We start from the raw sequence: 11,995 nt of genomic DNA, 5'->3' as shown, positions 1-11,995 counted from the left end.
TGCTCAGTGCTCAGCTGCAGAACAAGGCCAGCGAAAAGGAGAAGGAGAAGAGAAAAAAGCGAAGCGAAGCGGGCAATCTCGCTCGAATCGAAGCGTGAAGCGAACCGAAAGAAGTTCAACTTGCATGGACCGGCGATCGCTCGAACATCTTACGTCATCATCCTTCAAAGCTTCATCGCCCAAAAATACTTTGAACTCACACAGGGTGGTTCTACAATTCACAAATATTTCGATTTCGCATGCCTTCGGAAAAATAACACAACACAACAAAGCCTACAGCTGCCTTTGCCTTGCCTTCCATCGCCACCTCGTCTTGTATATGGGTCTCGCCCTTGTCATCGTTCCTTCCTCCCCTCCCCTGTCTCTCTTGCGCCCACCCTACCACGTGCCGATCTCCCATCCTTCTCAACCCACCAACCTCGTCAAAGGCATCGTCGGACAGCAGAGGAATATGATGAACGGGCCAAGAAGAGAAGAAGGACACCGAGGAAAAATAAACACGACAAAGGGGACAAAAAATCATATCATCATCATGTATACAAACTAAGTCGCCGAACAACTGCACAGACTGAAGGAGAAATACGAGAGAAAAGAAGAAGATATATGGACGAGCGGTGGGTTGGTGTCGGATGTTGAGACGTTGCGGAATGATGCATCAGACAGGTAAACAGACGGGAGACGCGGACTTGAGAGAACGGAAAGAGAAGGTAAAAGCGGAGAAAAACGGAAAGACTGAATTGAAGTAAAAGCTCAAGAGAGTAAGAAGGAAATAATAGAAACGGCGAGGACGAGCAACCGGAACACGACGCCGCCGCGGGACGAGGACGAGAACACGAGACCTGCGCAGTTCGTCCACCAAGACGACCACGACGACGACGAAGGCCACGACAACCACAATGACGAGGTCGGTTGCGAATGCCCCGACGACGCCAGTGACGAGGGACCAGACGACCAAAGTGCTGAAGACATGTATGATGATGACGTAGGCGTTGACGACGATGTTGGCGAGGAAAGCGTACGCAAGGACCGGGCGACGACGACGACGACCTCTTCTTCGGGGGGAGTAGGGGCGGTAGGGAAATTGGGAGAAGAAGGCGAGGGAGGCGTAGGAGGAACTGAGCGGGGAAGAGGAAGAGGGTATGAAAGAGGGAACGATGAGGATGAGGTCGAAAACGAAGATGGGAACGCCATGAACTCGGCCAACACGTCTCTCTCCCGTCAATCGAGCGTGATCTTCATCTGCTCCAGCGGTATCGGCACGAAGTTGTTGATGTCGATGCCTCGCGAGCGAAGCTCGGGCTCGGTGTGTGGTGGTACGAGCCTCCGAATAAGGTCTGGACGGACTGACAGTTCTAAATACCGATGAAGAATGAACGTCAGCCAAACCGAGTAACAGCCAAGAGATACGAGGAAAACCGGATCTCACCCTCTCGTGTGAAATCGAAGAGAGGAGGGAAGTCCTTCCCGTTTGGCATCTTCGCGCCTTCCTGCCTCAACTCGTCGAAGAAGGGATGGATCATTGCCTCCACTGCACTCAGCCGTGCCTCGGGCGTGTACTCCAACAGCTTCGCCACCAAGTCAATGGATTCCGGTGCCGTTCGGGGCCGGAAGACCTGAAAAGCGCACGCAGACGTTACTGTCAGTCACACATTGAACGGGCCACCTCAAACGATGAAACGTACTTTTGAGAAGGGATGAGGCTTGATCTGAGGGAACTTGTGCTCCATATAGTTGGGGTTCATTGTCTTGATCTGCTCCCTCGAGGGAGTGCCCAAAACCTTGATGATCTCCACAAGCTGATCGATACCGCTCTCGCCAGGGAAGAGGGGTTGTCCGAGCATCAACTCGGCCATGACGCATCCCGTCGACCAAATGTCTAGATTCAATCACAAACGAGTTCAATGTGACACTCCACAGTAGAAGATGATGACTTGGCTGACCGATGTTGGTGGTATAGTTCGTCGCTCCAAAGATCAACTCGGGGGCGCGGTAGTACCTCGAGCAAATGTAGCTGACGTTCGGCTCTTTGGGGATGAGGATCTTGGCCGAACCAAAGTCACAAAGCTTGAGGACACCAGTTCCAGGGTTGAGGAGCAGATTCTGTGGTTTGATGTCACGGTGGCAGATGCCGACGGAGTGGATATAGGCTAGGGAGCGGAGCAATTGATACATGTAGAGCTTGATCTGGAGCATTGGCATTGGTTGCTTGAGTTTGGCGTAGTGGCGACTAGCGCGATATACAGTTTCGGGGACATATTCGAGCACAAGGTTGAGGTACACTTCATCTTTCTGGAAAACGACGGCGGCGAAGTAACATGCGACGGCGTCAGCGGTGTGGCGCGGGAGGGACAATGGGTGTGAGTGGACGAGGACAAACCTTGTCACCATTGGAATAAAAGTATGCTTTCAAATCGACGACGTTTGGATGGGAGACAAGGCGCATGATCTGCAGTTCTCGGTTCTAGAAAATAAAAATGTGTCGGAGATTCCGCGCGAGTCGGGGTCAGCATGATGGACGGAGAATTGACGTCAGGAGGTAGGTCCGAAGTAAATTGACGATTGCCACCGAGGCGAGAAAAAGATGGGGAAGAGCGATGGAAGAAACAATTTAGCGCGGAAGACTGACCTTGAACCGCTTGTCCTGCAAGACCTTCTTGATGGCAATATCGTCACCGGCTTCTGTCTCCGTGACGAGCTTTGCCTGGAAGACGACACCGAAGGAGCCGTTTCCGATGACTTTGCAGTTTGTATAGGAAACGTCCATTGTGTCGCCCGACTTTCCTTCGGAGGCGACGACTTTGACGACCTTCCGGGGGTCGTCGATGGCTGCACGATGAGGGGCGAAAGGGAAGGAAGACATGGTGAAGATGGGTCAACGAGACTGAGTCACTTGGACACGTCGGGGGAGAACAATGAGAGCCCCAATAAGGGAATCCGGGGGCGAAAGACGGGGGGGAGGGCGGGTGCAGGGAGGAGAATAAGGCAAGATGTGGGACGGGAAAATGAACGGCAAACGGCGGTGGAGAAGCGCTGAAAGAAAACGACGAAGGAAGGAGACGTACGATTGATCTTGACACCGTTTATTGGTGAGTGTGAGGCCATTGCAGAACTGGGTGGACACGTCGGTCGGGGAGCGGTCTGGGGAAACTACGATGGTGGAGACAGGAGCTGGCGCTGAGGACTCGGACTCGGTGTGAATCGGGAGGGGTCTGTACGCTGTCGTGAACGATGAGGACGGGTGTGAAAGGATGTGGATTGTGTGGAGGGGGATGTGGTGAGAGTTGGTGGTTGTGGTGAGAGAGGGCGTCGGAGGGGGGATGTGGTGCGAGCGAGTCGTTGGTGTCTTCCGCAAAGCGGTGGGACCGCCTGACCTTCTTGTTGTGCTCTGTTTGGACGCCCCCTTGCCCGCCCCCCCGACGCGTCCAACGAACACCTTTTCTTTCTTTCAATGTCGTCGCCCTTTGTGCTCTTGTGTCCCACTCCATTGTGCCTCTCATTGTCTCTCTTTTTTCTGCCACTCGCTGGCAGCGCCATGGCCCTCGTTGTGGCCGTACGTGGCGGCCACCCGATTGTCTCCGACAAACTTCAACGTCTCCATTTTCTGCTACTTTTCTGCTGAGCGTGTCTACTTATCTGCGTTGTCGCCTTAGCTCTCCTGCTCTCATGGCCAGTGCACTCTGGCCTCCCGTGCATACTGGTCGTAAGCGCCACCTTCACAATCTCGACAAGTTCGAGTCTCGAGTCTCTTCGGTCCCATCACGACCCCATGACTCTGCGCGCTCCTAACCCCACCTCAACGCCCACCCCTCCCATCACCCGACCTCCTCGTCCCCCACGCCTGCTTCCAATGTCCATGCTCGCCTCCTCCTCCATCCCCTTACCGGCCGTTCTTCGTGTTTTAGCCCGCCCCGCAGCTCGTACTCTAAGACACGAGGCCTCAACGATGACGCACCAGGATCCACCGTGACCGACTCGCAGGCAGCAATTTTCAGCGTTATCAACACAGCCATCCGCTATCCACCATCATCTCCTCTTTCGTCTTGGCGCGGTCTCATTGTCTTGTCCTCAGTTTTGCTCACGATCGCCTTCTCGTCTCCGACTCTCTCAGGTTCCCCGCTCGCTTCTATCTATCTGTCCTTACACTACGCCTGCAGTGCTCCGTCCCTTTCTTGCCACCCAATATAATTTGGTTTTCTCTTTCTCTTTCTTTTCGTTTTGAGTTCAAGCGATCCGTTTGCATGATGCCGAGCTCGAGGACCCGCGAGCAATCCTATCGCGCTATACTGCATCCAGTCCCAAGGAGCTCAAGCCCCGCATATGGACTCCCATTGGCCCCATCAACCTAGTTTTTCCTTCCCCCCCTCCCGAACTCTCTGCTCGATAGGGGTGTGGATCATGATGCCACACACTCGGCTCATTGCGAATGGGCATACGCTCCCGCTCTTTCTGATGTATCAATTCAGATTGCTGTTGCGCTCTGGAGTCTGGCCTTCCACATCTGTCTCTGGGCGTTGCTCGGCGTGTCTGCGATATGCCCTCTGCATCCGATACTCCGTCCACCAATTCGACTCGACGAACAGAGTTCAGCCACGACGAATTCCAAAGCCCAAGTAACTCGAAGTAACTTAGCTGTATTTCTCCAACACCCGACTGTCATGAAGACATCGACTCTGTCCACGATTGTCACGTCCCGCCCAGGCAGTCGAGTGACCTTCGAAGCCGAACGTACATCATTCTCTTCAAGTTTTTCATCGTCCTCCCCGGACATCCTTGTGCGCCGTATTTCTACAACAACCAACCGTCGATTCCGCCCACGATCGTCACGTCACGGCCCAGGACACTCGACTGACAATTCAAAGCCGAACATACATCATTCTCATCTTCATCACCCACTTGATCCGTGGCACACACACACACACACACACGCTCGCACGACACATTCGCGATGTAAGTATGCATTGTACGACGCTCACGGACGCGCCTCCATGGCCAAGGATCACGATGCGTTCCTTCCTGCCGCCTGCGAATCTCTCATCACGGACTCGGTGGTGGCGCGGGTTCGCATGTACTCTATACAGTACAGCAACTATACAGTCCAGTAGCTCGCAGAATCGCCCTCCAATAATAACACCGGGCTGTCCCGTTCGCGTCATAGTACCAGACATCAGTCCTCCGGATCTCAAATTTTAAAACAACTTTCATTCTCCATTTGCATCTGCGTGCTCAGCCAGCGCCCAACGTTCAACAGTGACACATACATATTCCTGCGCCGGAACGGAAGAGGAATGGCGGTTTTGTTCCGGGTGTGTCAGTTGCGGTTACTACACAGTAAGTAGCCAGTTTACCAGTTTGGACGATGGGATGGTGGCACCGAGGGTGGACACGCCGATCGTGTGCTTGTGTGTTCCTTCTTGGGCTTCGTGTCTTCCTACCTCTTGCTCCAATATATGGACTTGTGACTTCACTGCTGCACTGCACAATACGGCGCATCCGAGCACTCGAGCTTCGCCGCGCATTTTAGCCTTTAACATTGGAACCTTCTGCATCCAGATAAGTCACTCGTCAGACCTACCACTGGTTTGATGTATTTTTATGCGCCTGACCACCTGTTCGAAAAATTTCATCGTTGCGAACCTTGTGTACTCTGGTGAGGAACGGGAACTTACCGATATCGCTGTTGAGGAGATGTGTACATCACCTGTTCCGTCGTGATTCGTAGCGGTCCCAAGGGTTGTCCCGTTCGAATTATCCTTGGAGTCGCGAACCTGACTTGTGGCCGGTCCGAGTCTGTGTATTCCATGCAGAACAAAGAAAAAATACATATGACTAGCATACGATGAGCAGGTTTTTTAACTCTCAGGCAGAGCCCATTTTTCTTATGCATAGCAGTGCATGCCCGCACCTGTGCGGTGACCGACGGTCGCTGTTCCTACTACAAGGTACTCATGGTTGCACCTCAACCAGTCACGGTACTCCCAAAATTTCTTGCCTTTCGAGCTCGTGAGCTATATCCGTCTTGCATCACACTACTTAATACAAAACACTACCCATCGTATCCATCCAATCCGTCCACACGACCCCATCGTATCGATATTAAAACGAGAAGTCTGTAGCTTCGGGTCTGTGCGGTTGGTTTCCACCCCTGGGCCGACGACTCCTATTTATGCACACACACGGGTTGCTTGAAGGAGTTCGCCGAGTCGTATATCTTTTTGAGAATGGGAAGGACATATATATCCACATTGACACGAATATCGGATGTGTACTCCAGTGACGGTAAGTATGCTTGCGTATTTCCACGCCCACACTCGTCCAGCTGTATCGATTTGTACATGTCCTGTGTCCTCTTCTGAGTCCCAAGGCCGACTACGACCGTGCACGGATCCGTACACCCACACTATCTTATCTACGAACCTCCTTCTCCAAATCCTCCAAATCGCGAATCCCGTGAATGAATATCAATGGGGATACCGTAGCAACAGTTCAATCTTCAACGTTCTAGATCTTGAGAATCCCGGGCACCTGAATATAGTTTCGTAGGATCAGGATGACGGATGACGAGCGTTCGTGTGTCAAAGACGAGGGATTGCTTTCGGGTGGCGAGGATGGTGCGATACGGTGGCGGGGTTCGTGGCGACACAGGGATTCGATAGGGTTCGATGTATGAACGGGCCATGGTGATCGCGATGACGCAGTTTGCGTTTGGGAATATCGAGGACACTTTATGGTCGAGCATGAGGATGGCATAGAGGCAGACCCGACGGGTCGCGGTGAACTCTTGATTGGTTCGATGGAGGCCCGGGGTTAGTGGGTCTTGGAGGTTGTGGAAACAGCATGGTTGCCGAACGTATCTGTGCTTTAAGAAAGATACTCACTAACAAGAGGACAAAGAATGGATGTGTGAGCAAATATATGATTCAGAGTCTCGGAGAACCGCCGTGTCGCTGACCTTATGAAAGCCGGACAACGCCACTGGCACTCATCCCAAATACGTGCTCGTCATCCCATCCCGACGCAAAACAAGAAAATACTCGTCCATTTTCAGCTGACAGAGCGACCGACAGCGCAAACACAGCTGGGCGGTGCCACCGAAAAAGTCTGCAGCGAAGCTGCCACCATCGTCGTGCGAGAGTGTCGTGATCTGCACCCCATCGTATAATTGCCGGCCACGTGAGCAAAAAAAAATGAACAGGTCCGGAAGCTGGGTGCAGTGGCTTCCGGGCGGGAGACGAAGTTCTCGAGTATAAACTAGCAGAAAAAAAAGCGAGACGAGAAGGTCGTCTGAGGATCACGATGATGGAGATGGTCGGACAAGATTCCCAAGGGAGAAGGGGAGGAAAAGAAAGGAGGAGCACGGCGAAAAGCAGAAATTGACGCCATTTCGCGTCAGGCGGGCGGCCAGAAAAGGCAAGCGCACACCGGCTCTGCTTGACCCTCGCAGTCATTACTTTATATCTTCCCCCTTCGTCCGCTACCCAAATGTCCCTTTCTTCGCCCGCTTCATCACACAACCTTCGTCCCCCCCGCCGTCTCGTCACAATGCTTGCTGCCAACCAGTCTTACAGCTGCGACACCATCCCACCCGCTCGTATAGCCGAACTTTCTTCGCGCTCCCCTTCCCGCTCGCCGTCGCCCCATCCGTCAACGAGTACGACGTTCGATATCCCAGCTGTCACAGCCGAGGGGGAGCCGGAAGAGGACGAGGTGAGGGAGCGGTGGGGCGCCTCAGTGCAGGAACAGGAGCAAGAGGCGTCGACATCGACTCCGCCACCGTTGCAGCCATCGCAGGGCAGGAAGCTATGTATTCGCCATCAGCGCATGGCCGACGAGGGAATGAATCTACAACTGCAAAAGGTGTGTTCCTGTCAATAGCGTGTGGACTTTCGTTTCCTGTGAACCGCGACGCAGTTGTGTGTCTGCCATGTCCTACAAGCACCGGAGGTTACGCCTATCGTCCTCTGCCTTTAAGGTTGTATCTATCGCCCCTGCGTTTATAGCTAGCTCAAGGTAGCCTTCGCAAGCTTGCGCTATTGCTAAGTGTGGTAGCGTCTCAATATTGGACTCGCTCTCATTCGCTGTGGGCCGATGTCTGAGAAGTAATACTCGCGCTCAAGGTTATAAAATTGCCGACAGGCGATGTCGAAAGCCTTGCACATCCTTGCACCATCTTTCCCAATGCCACTTTTCTGTGTAGGCTGAAGCAGGGTGGAGCTATCCCGAGGCTTTCCATATCTGCCACATCTTGACTTCGTATTCCGTCGTCTTCTCGGCGAAACCAATAATGTGTTGCCGTTGCTTGACGAGTAGGACTCGTTCGATACGAACAAAATAGCTGCTGGAGTGTCCCAGTTTCATCTACACTGCATCTGTGGCGCTGTGCCTGTCTCCTTATCATCCTCCCGTTTCCGCCGTTATGTTCCGTGCGAACTTATGACGGAGTATCACCACTTTTTGTCGCTCATATTTCACTACTGCGCACAAGACCATAGTTGCTCATCTTCATCTTCTGTCCAGGCTCTCGATGACCTCCCCATCACCGAGCGCGAATCCATCAACGCAATATGGTCCAACTTCTCTTCATCCTCAGCACCACGGCGAGACCTCATCCTTCGCGGTATCCTCACTATGTGTTGCTTTTCACAACTGTCTCTCCTCACCGACGAACTCACGCACCTCATCCGCATCGACCCCTTCGCGCTCTTCCCACGCGAAGTCTCACTCAAAGTTCTTGGCTATCTCGATGCCATCTCACTCTGCCGCGCCGCACAGGTGAGCAGGCGATGGAAGTCCCTTGCGGACGATGACATCCTGTGGCGCGGTATCTGCGAACAGCACATCGGCCAGAAGTGTCGGAAGTGCGGTTGGGGACTGCCTGTACTTGAGCGCCGGAGGCTTCTTCCAGTGGCGTCAGTTTCGCCGTCGCCTATGCCACATGTCATCGCACCATCTGTGTCGAGCAAACGCAAGTTGATAGATAACTCATCCGAACCACCACGGCTGAAACGCCAACGCTCAGAGGCAACACACCCTGTGTTCCAACACGATCACGATCATGATCATCTTCCGACGACGCCTCTTCCAGTTTCACATCCTCTTCCTAGACCCCCTATCCCCGCATCAACCATAGAACCAGCCCGCACCCCCTCACCAACAATCCACTCGGCTGCTCTCACCGATCCCTCCGCCGTTCCCACCGTCACTCGCCCATGGAAATCCGTCTACTCCGAACGACTCACCGTCGAACGTAATTGGCGTCGTGGCCGTTGTTCGATGCGAATTCTCAAGGGCCACACGGACGGTGTCATGTGTCTCCAATTCTCAGAAACACTCCAACACCCATCGTTCCCCATCCTCATCACCGGCTCTTACGACCGCACCGCGCGTGTATGGAATCTCGAGACTGGGAAGGAGATGATGTGTCTGAAAGGCCACACGCGCGCTGTCAGGGCGCTCCAGTTCGACGACGCGAAGCTCATCACTGGGAGTATGGACCGGACGGTAAAGGTGTGGAATTGGAGGACGGGGAAGTGTATCAGGACGTTGGAGGGACATACGGATGGCGTGGTGTGTCTGAACTTTGACGGGAATGTGTTGGCCAGCGGGTCGGTGGATACGACTATCAAGGTGTGGAACTTCAGGACGGGAGAGTGCTTCACGTTGAGGGGACACAAGGACTGGGTTAACTCGGTCTTATTGTGGGATTCGCGCGGCGGCGATGGAGTTTCTCCCTCCTCTTCATCGTCCTCGGAATCGGTACCTTCGTTCGACTGTGCACCATCGCCTTGCAGTGGGAGTTCTTCAAGTGGGAGCGGCAGTGGCGCACCATGCATCGATCCCGGCAAGATGCTCTTCTCCGCCTCGGACGACGGCACCATCCGCCTCTGGGACCTCAATCTCCGTACATGCGTCCGCCAGTACACAGGCCACATGGGTCAAGTTCAAAGCCTGCGCCTCCTCGACATGGGTTGTGACGATTCCGAAGGCAGCTCTTCCACGGTTTCTTCTTCGACAGTCAAAGCCGCCGTACCGCCGAGTCATCCGGGTTACGAAGCGATCGTTGGACAGGGGCCCATGGACGAAGATTCGGACGTCGAGGTCGCCGTGACACCGGGCGTTTCGTCCCTTTCGCTGTCTGTTGATGGGCAGACAAGGAGACCGAGCGTGGCTGGTCTTGACGGTGGTGCGGCGGAAGGGGGGAAGAAGAAGCCGATGATCGTTTCGGGGAGTTTGGATAATACGATCCGGATCTGGGATGTGGAGAGCGGGAAGACGACGAAGACGTTGTTTGGGCATATTGAGGGGGTTTGGACTGTTGCGAGCGATAGGATGCGGTTGGTCAGTGGGAGTCATGATCGGACTATCAAGGTGCGTGTCCTTTTCGTTTATCATTTCTCCTCGAATAAAAAGGAAGAAAGCAGACGCTGACTGCTGGGGCGTGAATAGGTCTGGAGTCGAGAGGATGGGAAGTGCGTGACGACGCTGGTGGGGCATATGGGTGCGGTCACTTGTCTTGCGCTTGGGGAGGACAAGATCGTCTCGGGGAGCGACGATGGGGACGTGCGTGTATGGTCGTTCACGGGGTGATTCAACCCACCCTATTCTTTTCTTTTCTGTATCATCTCCGAGTCCATTGGTTTTCTATGCTTTTTCCCCCTCCCTCCTGTTATGTTTTGTTTACTTGGCTCTCGGTCCTTCAGTCCTTCCGGATATTTGTTGCGTTATCAGTTATCAAATTGCGCGGAGAGCATTTTCTCTTGCTTGCATAAGTACTGTATCTTTATTCCTTCTCCGTCTATTGTTTTATTACCACCTCTGAATCTACGCGTACACTTTCTGCTACTTAGTCGCTTATTCTTAGTTCGAGTTCATATACCGCACACCTCTCAATACAGACGTCTTTTTTGCGTTACTTTACCACCGGCACAGCATCGAATGCCCCGAGAGCGTATCGAGGACTGGAACTTAAGTATAACAGGTAGTGATCGCGGACTTGAGGGACCACTGTGGGGAGCAAAGAGGCCACCGTATGGGATGAGGGGCGTGACACGGGTCTGTTAGCGAAGACGATGGAAGGCGGTCAGCATCGAAAAAAAAAACAGACTAGACAGGAACTTAAGAGGGAGAGGGGGGGAGGGGTGAAAGTGGGGGTGAAGAGGAAACTTGGATCTCGAAGAAGAGCAACTTGAAGCCATCAACCTCCATATACCGCTCAAAGGGAACAATGAGCGCATGATACAGAGATCATGTCCGAGACACTGTATGCGTGGAATGCACTAGTTTCGAGGAAACCGAGAAGACGGTGTTCTCGATTAGGTCGAGTGTTTGACGTATGTCCATGTTTGGCAGCTTCGTGATTAATCTGTGAGCGGCGTGTCGATACAGTAAAAGAGCCATCCTAAATGAATCCGAGCATAGAAATCGGAGCCGTGAAGTGGAACAGGAAGAAGGGCCCTGATTCGGTTTAAGGCACTGTCTTTCAAATACCCTAACGGACAGAGAGGAAGAGAGACAGACACGGAACAAATATCACACAAGAAGCGGCGCGTCAAGTCATGATGGAGACCCAGCTCAATCGAACAAGTTCGCGCTGATCGGCAAGCTGAAGTGAGAACGCGAGTGGAAAAACGAGTAGTTGACAGGTCACAACACCCTCCCATCAAAGAGGGGGTCACATCAGGTAAGTGAGTGTACCAGGACTTATGCGGTGAACTCCAGATAAGTATCAGAGAGCGCTCGAGAGGACAATGAGCTGCCCCAATGAGGACTCGGAGGAGACTCGAATTGAAGTCAGCTCGAGCTCTGATGTCGTTTGGATGTCGTTGGAAGTCTGAGGAGTTAATGATAAGTACACCATGATAACTACTAGCAGCTCAAGGGAAAATTGCAAGAAAATATCTATGCGACGAGCTCACGAAAGAGTGCAAGGGCCTTGAACAAGGGGATCGATGATTGGTCGAGCTTGACATCTCAGGAATCCCAAAAATCTGAGATTGGC

The 11,995-nt window shown here is 53.1% G+C and overlaps 3 protein-coding genes across 3 annotated transcripts; 2 read left to right on the top strand and 1 right to left on the bottom strand.

Annotated features, from left to right (window-relative positions):
- Nucleotides 1-234: 234 nt before the first annotated feature.
- On the bottom strand, nt 235-3,304 carry STEHIDRAFT_75273 (Pkinase-domain-containing protein). Its single transcript, XM_007300577.1, has 7 exons — nt 3,063-3,304; nt 2,627-2,826; nt 2,378-2,461; nt 1,941-2,289; nt 1,683-1,876; nt 1,427-1,613; nt 235-1,352 (listed from the first exon to the last, which is right to left on the bottom strand). The coding sequence occupies exons 1-7, from the start codon at nt 3,100-3,102 to the stop codon at nt 1,219-1,221; spliced, it is 1,188 nt and encodes a 395-aa protein (XP_007300639.1). The 5' UTR covers nt 3,103-3,304; the 3' UTR covers nt 235-1,218.
- Nucleotides 3,305-3,682: 378 nt separating this feature from the next.
- On the top strand, nt 3,683-4,170 carry STEHIDRAFT_119463 (uncharacterized protein). Its single transcript, XM_007301341.1, has one exon. It carries the CDS (start codon nt 3,767-3,769, stop codon nt 3,965-3,967), a length of 201 nt encoding a protein of 66 aa, XP_007301403.1. The 5' UTR covers nt 3,683-3,766; the 3' UTR covers nt 3,968-4,170.
- A 3,369-nt stretch (nt 4,171-7,539) lies between these two features.
- On the top strand, nt 7,540-10,584 carry STEHIDRAFT_51113 (WD40 repeat-like protein; the record flags this gene model as incomplete). The annotated part of the gene is made up of 4 exons (XM_007300384.1): nt 7,540-7,854; nt 8,515-10,056; nt 10,201-10,365; nt 10,444-10,584. 4 exons carry the CDS (start codon nt 7,540-7,542, stop codon nt 10,582-10,584), a joined length of 2,163 nt encoding a protein of 720 aa, XP_007300446.1.
- Nucleotides 10,585-11,995: the final 1,411 nt, after the last annotated feature.

The sequence above is a fragment of the Stereum hirsutum genome (genome assembly GCF_000264905.1).
Source record: "Stereum hirsutum FP-91666 SS1 unplaced genomic scaffold STEHIscaffold_3, whole genome shotgun sequence".
In the NCBI taxonomy this organism is placed as follows: domain Eukaryota; kingdom Fungi; phylum Basidiomycota; class Agaricomycetes; order Russulales; family Stereaceae; genus Stereum; species Stereum hirsutum.
The sequence above is the reverse complement of the archived record's forward strand: the minus strand, read 5'-3'. Positions and strand labels throughout refer to the sequence as shown.

What these genes read in the sequence shown, in the direction of transcription:
- STEHIDRAFT_119463 (XM_007301341.1), top strand. Translation starts at nt 3,767, where the DNA reads ATGACTCTGCGCGCTCCTAACCCCACCTCAACGCCCACCCCTCCCATC.
- STEHIDRAFT_75273 (XM_007300577.1), bottom strand. Translation starts at nt 3,102, where the DNA reads ATGGCCTCACACTCACCAATAAACGGTGTCAAGATCAATC. An exon ending in AAACGGTGTCAAGATCAATC is followed by an intron (nt 2,827 to 3,062) that starts GTACGTCTCCTT and finishes CTCATCGTGCAG; the next exon opens with CCATCGACGACCCCCGGAAG. An exon ending in GAACTATACCACCAACATCG is followed by an intron (nt 1,877 to 1,940) that starts GTCAGCCAAGTC and finishes GATTGAATCTAG; the next exon opens with ACATTTGGTCGACGGGATGC.